The following is a 10163-nucleotide window of genomic DNA, read 5'->3' on the forward strand; positions in this document are numbered from 1 at the left end:
AGAAAGAGAGAGAGAGAGCAGTCAGGCGCATCAAAAAAGACTGTCTACTTGGTAACATTCTTGGGTGTGTGAGAGAAAGAGAGGGGGAGAGAAGAAGAGAATGGAAGTGGAAGAAGAGGAAAAGGATCAAATAAAGAGGAGGAAGAGAATAAGAAAGGAAAGAGAAAAAGAGCGTTGAAAATAGAGAGAGATGGGTTGAATTGGAAAGAGGAAGGGGAAAAAGAGAGACTAAACTAGCAGGCGAAGAGAAGAGAGAGAGTAGGAATAGAGGAAGGAGAGGAGCAAAAGAAAGAGAAGAAGATATAAAGAAAGAATTTGAAGAGGATGAGAAAAAGAAGGTAAGGAAAAGGGAGGAAGAAGGAGAGAAACGGGAAAGGAGAGGGAGAAGAAGGAGATAAGGAAAAAGAAAGAAGGAAGGAGAGAAGAAGAAGAAGGGGAGGAAGTTTTGAGAGGGGCTTTTTGTTCGTTTTTCTCTCGTAGTAGGCTTTGGCGTTTTGTACGTTTTGTAGAGCTTTTCATTGATTCAAACCTTGCTTCCCCAGAAACTTATTCTGGAGGGAGCTTTGCAGGGTGGTGGGTGGCGGGAGAATTCGAATGGCTTACTTTCAAAGATTTACTCCAATTTGAGGGCCTTTGAGAAAAAAAATGAAGAGGAGGAGGAGGAAGAAGAACAAAGAGGAGGAGGAGAAGAAGACGAAGAAGAGGAAGAAAAAGAAGAAGAAGAAGAAGAAGAAGAAGAAGAAGAAGAAGAAGAAGAAGAAGAAGAAGAAGAAGAAGACGTTTCGAACATTAGTGGAGATGTCAAAACCACCAATCGCCTAATATTAGTGGAGATGTCAAATGAACTGGAACCAATATGAATTATGTTCGAACATTAGTGGAGATGTCAAAACCACCAATCGCCTAATATTAGTGGAGATGTCAAATGAACTGGAACCAATATGAATTATGTAGAAAACATCAAAGGATTTTGGTGGACTTAAAAAAAGCTTTTGGCGTGGACGTCTTTCAGTCGACGTCAAACGACGGTGTGGACGGTACTTAAGTTGCTTCTATTAAGTACTAACTATCTAAGTTATACCTATTTGTAATTCGCAAGAAGAGTTTCTTCTCCACAAATCTGGGGTTAAACGTTTCTTCAATGGGGGGGTTACACAGGGTTGCATCTAAGTTCTAAGTTACCTATTTGTAATTCGCAAGAAGAGTTTCTTCTCCACAAATCTGGGGTTAAACGTTTCTTCAATGGGGGGGTTACACAGGGTTGCATTTTTTCCCCCAAAATATTTTATAATATTTTTTAAAGAGAGGAAAGGAAAAACTGTTTTATTTTCTCCCGTTCTGTTGGCAACTCTGGAGTATAAACTAAGTTACCTATTTGTAATTCGCAAGAAGAGTTTCCTCTCCACAAATCTGGGGTTAAACGTTTCTTCAATGGGGGGCTACACAGGGTTGCATTTCCCCCCCCAAAATATTTTATAATATTTTTTAAAGAGAGGAAAGGAAAAACTGTTTTATTTTCTCCCGTTCTGTTGGCAACTCTGGAGTATAAATTTGTAGGGAACGCACTGTCCCCCTCCCCTTCCCAGAAAGGGACGGGAGGGGAGCTCAGCAGGGCGAAAGAGGGGAATGAATTTTTTTCTTTCTCAAAAAATAAAAAAATACAAAAAAATCCCTTTTGCTTCGACAGTGTCGATACTACGGGTCTGACGAGCGGATCGTTTTTTCGAGGAGTGCGAGCGAAAGTTCGTGTGGTGGAGTGACCCTATAGAAAAAAAAGAAGTGTGTCAATTTTTTTGTGTCCTTAAAAAATATATATAAAAAAGGTAGATTTTCCTAATAAAAAATCCTAAAAAATATAAAAAAAAATCTAATAAAAACGGGTAATCACCTGTAGCAAAACCATCATTGGGCTGTACCTCGTATTCTTCAGGGAGCAGGTTGTATTTCTTGGCTGCCTTTCTACGCTCTTCTTCGGTTTTTGGTCTTTCACCTAAACAAGAGAAATAGTTCCCAATATCCCAATCATATAGGCAAGCTGTTCCCAAACTGAGATTCGCTGATTCACAGGTTGCTCGTTGAACCCCATTCCGTAGTGGGAAATAGCAAAATCGTTTGGAAGAGGTTCCCCGTAGTTTGTGCGGAACATGGGGTAGTCCCAAGGATAGAATGGGTCTCTCGAGTCGTAGTGAGTGTGGGGCAAGTGTGGGTAATCACCTGTAGCAAAACCATCATCGGGCTGTACCTCGTATTCTTCAGGGAGCAGGTTGTATTTCTTGGCTGCCTTTCTACGCTCTTCTTCGGTTTTTGGTCTTTCACCTAAAAAAAGAAGGAAGAAAAAAATCAATATTGATTTGTCAAACTAAGTCGGGCACTGTATGGCAGCATAGCCAGCTTTTACCCATGAAACCTCTTGTTACTATCAATTATATAATTACTAGCTGAATTCCGTCGCTTCGCTCCGGAATCCCGCTAGTTCATCCCGAGGCATGGCCAAACTTGTGGAAAAGGCATATTGTATACTGAAACACAATAAATAAATATTCAAAAAAATGTACAACATTGCTTCACTTTAATAGTCCATATGGAACTGGTGCATTATTTAAGTAATGTATTATTGCTCTGAACAGGTACTTCTATCTTGTTTCCCTTCTCTCTTCAGGATGATAAGACCATAGCAGTCACAGCTCCCTCTGTCAAGACTCTTAAAGAAAGAACTTAAATAAGAAGATGGTTTCGGTAACATTCAATTTACAATATAAGTTCCATTCATTTTTATTTTCACTGAAAAATGACTAATAAACAACTATACGAGTAGTAGCTTTCACTGTTATGCTAAGAGTTGGGCATGCTACAACACAGACCACATGACTGATTCCTACCTCTGTGTTTCAGGTTTGTTTTCCCTTAATCTTTGTAATTAAAATAATAATAATAAGTGAAGAAATAATTTATTTTTTATTTTCACAAAAATCAAGTGAAAACAAATCCAAAACAATGTGGTAGGAATCCAGCCTCTCAAATTCTGTCTAATCAGAAAGATCAATCTTTATTTCTGGTGATATCCGTAGTGCACAACTCCCTTTTGGTATCCATTTAGAATTGGTGGCAAAACGCCTGACTGGTTTTCAGGTTTGTTTTCCCTTAATCTTTGTAATTAAAATAATAATAAGTGAATAAGTGAAGAAATCATTTATTTCTTATTTTCACAAAAATCAAGTGAAAACAAATCCAAAACAAGGTGGTAGGAATTAGGAATCCAGCCTCTCAAATTCTGTCTAATCAGAAAGATCAATCTTTATTTCTGGTGATATCCGTAGTGCACAACTCCCTTTTGGTACTTTGGTGAGTCAAACTTGGGGTAATAATAGCGTTTCTCCCAACAGAAGTATTTCAGGATGAGAGAAATAGTTCCCAATACCCCAACCATATAGGCAAGCTGTTCCCAAACTGAGATTCGCTGATTCACAGGTTGCTCGTTGAACCCCATTCCGTAGTGGGAAATAGCAAAATCGGTGTCCTTCCAGTTTTAATTTTGATAAGGAGCTATGAATCAATGAACCTACCTAGGTGTCTTTGATTGATATAATATTAATATGTAGGTATTTATTATTTTATTATATTGTAAAATCGTATTACAAAGTAATAAAATGATTATTAAAACTGGATTTTCGTCTTTTTTTTAGAAGAGGTTTGACAGAGGGAACTGTACTTAACTGCTAAGGACTTGTCGTCCTGGAAGTGAAGAAAAAAGGAAGACAGGATAGGAGAAAGCCAGCCGTTCCGAGAACGAACCTTATGTGTTTAGAATAAAATCCGCTCCGGGCCGGGATCGGACCCGCGAACTAGCGCTTACAAGGCAGACGCACTACCTTCCAAGCTAACTAGGCTGGCTAGAGTCTCCTTTATTGGTCCAAATGTATCTCAAAATTATGAAATCGTCAAGTCAAAACTGGAAACTTTTTTCATTCGTTCCAATCAGACAGACAGCATAATATTGACCTCTGCCCACTCATTCTACATATTAGTCATGCTAAAACAAAGGCAAAGAGGTGACAAAAGTCGTATTGATGTTTGTCTCAAAACCCTTCTCATAGAGTGTCCCCCGTGAGGTGTAAAAACGTGACTTTTGGAAGAAAATTCACCTAACCTCCCCTAAAGCCCGCATTGAAGACATATCTCCCAACCTGATCTCTCAATAGATTTCAATCGTTTAGATCTGAGGACTCAAGAGAGCATTAAGAAAGTGGTAGTTTTGACATCTCCACTAATATTAGGAGAGTGGTAGTTTTGTCATCTCCACTAATATTATTAGAGTGGTAGTTTTGACATCTCCACTAATATTAGGAGAGTGGTAGTTTTGTCATCTCCACTAATATTAGGAGAGTGGTAGTTTTGACATCTCCACTAATATTAGGAGAGTGGTAGTTTTGACATCTCCACTAATATTAGGAGAGTGGTAGTTTTGACATCTCCACTAATATTAGGAGAGTGGTAGTTTTGACATCTCCACTAATATTAGGAGAGTGGTAGTTTTGACATCTCCACTAATATTAGGAGAGTGGTAGTTTTGACATCTCCACTAATATTAGGAGAGTGGTAGTTTTGACATCTCCACTAATATTAGGAGAGTGGTAGTTTTGACATCTCCACTAATATTAGGAGAGTGGTAGTTTTGACATCTCCACTAATATTAGGAGAGTGGTAGTTTTGACATCTCCACTAATATTAGGAGAGTGGTAGTTTTGACATCTCCACTAATATTAGGAGAGTGGTAGTTTTGACATCTCCACTAATATTAGGAGAGTGGTAGTTTTGACATCTCCACTAATATTAGGAGAGTGGTAGTTTTGACATCTCCACTAATATTAGGAGAGTGGTAGTTTTGACATCTCCACTAATATTAGGAGAGTGGTAGTTTTGACATCTCCACTAATATTAGGAGAGTGGTAGTTTTGACATCTCCACTAATATTAGGAGAGTGGTAGTTTTGACATCTCCACTAATATTAGGAGAGTGGTAGTTTTGACATCTCCACTAATATTAGGAGAGTGGTAGTTTTGACATCTCCACTAATATTAGGAGAGTGGTAGTTTTGACATCTCCACTAATATTAGGAGAGTGGTAGTTTTGACATCTCCACTAATATTAGGAGAGTGGTAGTTTTGACATCTCCACTAATATTAGGAGAGTGGTAGTTTTGACATCTCCACTAATATTAGGAGAGTGGTAGTTTTGACATCTCCACTAATATTAGGAGAGTGGTAGTTTTGACATCTCCACTAATATTAGGAGAGTGGTAGTTTTGACATCTCCACTAATATTAGGAGAGTGGTAGTTTTGACATCTCCACTAATATTAGGAGAGTGGTAGTTTTGACATCTCCACTAATATTAGGAGAGTGGTAGTTTTGACATCTCCACTAATATTAGGAGAGTGGTAGTTTTGACATCTCCACTAATATTAGGAGAGTGGTAGTTTTGACATCTCCACTAATATTAGGAGAGTGGTAGTTTTGACATCTCCACTAATATTAGGAGAGTGGTAGTTTTGACATCTCCACTAATATTAGGAGAGTGGTAGTTTTGACATCTCCACTAATATTAGGAGAGTGGTAGTTTTGACATCTCCACTAATATTAGGAGAGTGGTAGTTTTGACATCTCCACTAATATTAGGAGAGTGGTAGTTTTGACATCTCCACTAATATTAGGAGAGTGGTAGTTTTGACATCTCCACTAATATTAGGAGAGTGGTAGTTTTGACATCTCCACTAATATTAGGAGAGTGGTAGTTTTGACATCTCCACTAATATTAGGAGAGTGGTAGTTTATCTTCGCCTTAATACAGGTAAAGTTGATCTGCCCTTGCTCCAGAAGGAGTGTCGATGGGCTATTACTACAATGAGTTTCATGAAACTCGGTTTCACCAGTGTGCATTGCTCTGTGTTAACCTTATGAAACGCGTTTGACTTTGACAAGTGTGCATCGAACCTAAATAAAACTCTCCGGGGGTCGAGTGCATGGGAACTCATCACATGTCCTTGGGCACATTACACCAGCGGCGATATAACTGAATGCGCTAGTTTTCGTTGAATCACTGAAGTTGAGCAACGTTGCGCGTAGTATCCGGTTAATATAGCCGATGACCCTACTTACACTAATACCAATGTCCCACTTCAAACAAAATCAATGAACCCCCAATTCAATCTACCCTTGTTCCAGGAGCTACTACCGGGAGGACGACCTGAGCAGTCCGCTCCTGGACGACCGCGCCCGGCTCATGGACGACCGCAACCGTCTCCTGGACGAACGCACGCGCTCGCACCACCGCTCGCGTAGCGCGTCGCGCCCCATGAGCGCAAGCAACGCGCTCTCCGTCCGGTACACGAGTCTGGACCGCTCCGGAATCGACCGATCCGAGCCGAGCGGACACGAACGGGAGTTCATGCCGATAAGGGAGAGCCGATCGATAGATCGCTCCGCAAGGAACTCAGCGCTTGACCGCGGACTCTACTTAGAAGACGAGCTGTATGGTCGCTCCGCGGGCGGGCAGCAAGGTAGCTACTTAGGTGAGCTGACCCACCAGAACAACGACCTTCATCGAGAGCTCTCCAATTTGAAGAAGGAGCTGGAGCTGACCAATCAAAAGCTCGGGTCTAGTATGCATTCGATCAAGACGTTTTGGAGTCCGGGCTCCGCAAGGAACTCCGCTCTGGACCGCGGACTCTACTTAGAAGACGAGCTGTATGGTCGCTCCGCGGGCGGGCAGCAAGGTAGCTACTTGGGTGAGCTGACCCACCAGAACAACGACCTTCATCGGGAGCTCTCCAATTTGAAGAAGGAGCTGGAGCTGACCAATCAAAAGCTCGGGTCTAGTATGCATTCGATCAAGACGTTTTGGAGTCCGGAGCTGAAAAAGGAGAGAGCGTTGCGCAAGGAGGAGAGCGCCAAGTACTCCCTCATCAATGATCAGTTGAAGCTGCTCAATTCGGAGAACCAGGTGAGTGGGGTGCTTTTCCATTAGGTACACTGAAAGAGATCAAACCTAACCCATAAGAACTGAACTTTTTTCCGCTGGATCCAGCTGAAATTTAATCGCTTCTAACTCCGGATCGGTACTGAGTAAACATGTCAAATAATGTTGAAAATGGTAGGAAATTTCGTTTTCTAACTAATAGACAAATGCACTCTGACGTAGAGCGACTGAGATATTAGCGAAAAAGAGAGAAGGGTTTGGTGTGACTTTAGTGTAGGCCTCGGCTCTCATGGGTTTCAATGTAAATGTAAATAAATGTAAATGCAGTTTCTTTGTGTTATTATGTCACAACTTTGGTGCTCACTGCACCTAACCCATAAAGAACTGAACTTCTTTTCCGCTGGATCTAGCTGAAATTTAACCGCTTCTAACTCCGAATCGGTACTGAGTAAACATGTCAAATAAGGTTTAAAACAGTAGGAAATTTTGTTTTCTAACTAATAGAAAAATGCACTCTGGCGTGGAGCGACTGAGATATTAGCGAAAAAGAGAGAAGGGTTTGGTCAAGTTTGGTGTGACTTTAATGTAGGCCTCGGCTCTCATGGGTTTCAATGTAAATGTAAATACAGTTTCTTTGTGTTATTATGTCACAACTTTGGTGCTCACTGCAGCATTGTAGGATTTTTCCCAATATCTCAATCCTAAAATCCAATGTTTACCTACCATGCTGGCACCGGTCGCTATGCGCATTTATATGTCATAGCTACTCATTTTCCTCACGAGGCTGAGTGGGCCCCGCAACAGCCAGTCACGGAATCAATCATTTGGATGATACAAATTTCTTGGGTGGTAGTTTTGTCTTCTTCTCTACTAATTATTCGAGTTTCTCCTCCTCTTCTTCTTCTTCTTCTTCTTCTTCTCCTCCCTTCTTCTTCTTCAGTCTTCCTCTTTCTCTCAACTGTTGGAATTCAATATCTCGATTATTTATTTATCTACGGCGTGGATAGGATAGATTCCACTCTCGCTGATGAAAGGCATACATTACTCTGTTACTCAGTGTTCAACCATAAATAGACTCAATATAAAATGAACACAAACACAAATAAATAGCCTACATATCTCTCTTATGCAAAACTTCTCGCTTTTCTTCACTTTTGGATGAGTATTTTTAACACTTCATTTCTTGGAAGTATGTATTACTCTATTATTCACGCTTGCATGCCAATTTGCAAGTGAATGGAGAAATGTAGGCAAGTAGGCATTATTGCATGCAGTTCGTTATCGACTTCTGAATTTGATATAATTTGAGAATTTGACCACAATAATAGTAGTAGCCTATACTGCTGGAGTAAAGGGACTTTCCAGTCCTGTGCGAGCAGTATAAATAAGCACTATTATTATTATATTTATTCATTTACAAGTTATGGCTTTCTGCCAGATTTCAAACAAACTTTCTGGTGACCTCATTTCGCCACACATATATTCCGATTTGAACTCGAAACTTACATATCCACGAGTATTTTTCGATTTGAATTTGAAACAAACTTATTCACACATAACTCATAACTTTAATAACTTACATCTACATAGCTCCAATAATTCATAACTCTTATCTCTACCCGTTATTATATGCACACATTTACACCCTCTTCTATCTATTTCTTTACAAACTGTCTAATTATCTATTTGTAACGAAGATAGATTATGACGTATGTATAGTGGACGTAGCACACTATACAATAGAATAGAATAGAATAGAATAGAATAGAATAGAATAGAATAAAATAGAATATATACCTTGTTTATCCTGCCAGACTGAGAATGAAAAGTCCCTTTACTCCCGCAGTCTAAACAAGGAAATGAGATGTTGCAAGATTATGGATTTTTACTCTTACTAGTGGAGATGACAAAACTACCACTCTCTTAATATTAGTGGAGACGACAAAACTACCACTCTCCTAATATTAGTGGAGATGCCAAAACTACCACTCTCCTAATATTAGTGGAGATGTCAAAACTACCACTCTCCTAATATTAGTGGAGATGACAAAACTACCACTCTCCTAATATTAGTGGAGTGGTATTTTTGACATCTCCACTAATATAAGGAGAAATTCACTACATAAAATAGAGGAGTACTTTATCCAAAATAGGATAATGTTGGTTCTCGGAACGGCTGGCTTTCTCATGTACTGTTCTTCTTGTCTCTTCAGTTTCGGGACGATAAGACCTTCGATGTTACAGCCCCGCTGCGTTGTTACTCTCTCTTCCTCTTCCTCTGTCTCCCTTCCTCTCTCTTTCTCTCTCTCTCTTCCTTCTTTTTCCTTCCTCTCTTTCTCTCTCCCTCCCTCTCTCCCTCTCTCTCTCTCTCTTTGTCCTCTTTTCCTCTCTCTAGCTCTTTGTCCTTCTTCTTCAACTTCACCTTCCTCTCTTTCTCTCTCTCTCTTTGTCCTCTTTTCCTCTCTCTCTCTTCCTCTTCCTCCGTCTCCCTTCCTCTCTCTTTCTCTCTCTCTCTCTTCCTTCTTTTTCCTTCCTCTCTTTCTCTCTCTCCCTCCCTCCCTCTCTCTCTCTCTCTTTGTCCTCTTTTCCTCTCTCTAGCTCTTCGTCCTTCTTCTTCAACTTCACCTTCCTCTCTTTCTCTCTCTCCCTCTCTCTCTCTTTGTCCTCTTTTCCTCTCTCTCTCGAGCTCTTCCTCCTTCTCCTTCAACTTCATCTTCTCTCTCTCTTCCACCTTCTCCTTTCCTCTCTCTCTCCCTCTCTTCCTCTCCCTCTCTCTCTCTCTTCCTCACTCTCTCTCCTTCTCTCTATTTCTCATTAATTTCAAACATGGCGTCCAGATGGTTTATATCTCTGTCTCTTTTTGATGAAAAGTCTTAGAATAGAAAACAACACGAAGAGATAGAGAGAGAGACCTATATGTTATAATCTGTATCCCCTTACTGGGATGAATTAACCCCAAGAGGTGTCAATTGGTCTTTTTTGAAACTCCTGTGAAACTAGGAGGAAGGAATTTTATAATTGTGTTAAGCATAAACGCTTGTCACGAATGTCGTTCCCCGCTTAATATTCTAGGCCAAATTTTATGAGTTTCCTTGGAGTGGAACCACCAACCTCCAGATTCAAAGTCGACCGTGCTAACCACTGCACCACTGAGGTTGGTTTCCTGTGACACTAATTGAAGACCTTATG

At 40.3% G+C, this 10163-nt stretch overlaps 2 protein-coding genes across 3 annotated transcripts in view; one reads left to right on the top strand and one right to left on the bottom strand.

Annotated features, from left to right (window-relative positions):
• Positions 1-2731: 2731 nt before the first annotated feature.
• LOC103518075 (NADH dehydrogenase [ubiquinone] 1 beta subcomplex subunit 8, mitochondrial-like) overlaps positions 2732-10163 on the bottom strand; it is a 9223-nt gene continuing 1791 nt past the window's right edge. The window contains exon 3 of one of the 2 annotated variants that reach the window (XM_008483130.3): positions 2732-3044. The gene's annotated coding sequence lies outside the window, so the exon portion shown is untranslated. Of the gene's footprint in view, positions 3045-3102; positions 3262-10163 lie in introns of those variants that run through there. The other variant, XM_026829967.1, reaches the window with a different exon arrangement.
• Positions 4028-7103, top strand: LOC103518079. Its single transcript, XM_026829971.1, has 4 exons — positions 4028-4104; positions 6221-6484; positions 6701-6998; positions 7083-7103. Exons 1-4 carry the CDS (start codon positions 4028-4030, stop codon positions 7101-7103), a joined length of 660 nt encoding a protein of 219 aa, XP_026685772.1.

The sequence above is a fragment of the Diaphorina citri genome, unplaced genomic scaffold (genome assembly GCF_000475195.1).
Source record: "Diaphorina citri unplaced genomic scaffold, Diaci psyllid genome assembly version 1.1 scaffold2065, whole genome shotgun sequence".
In the NCBI taxonomy this organism is placed as follows: Eukaryota; Metazoa; Arthropoda; class Insecta; order Hemiptera; family Psyllidae; genus Diaphorina; species Diaphorina citri.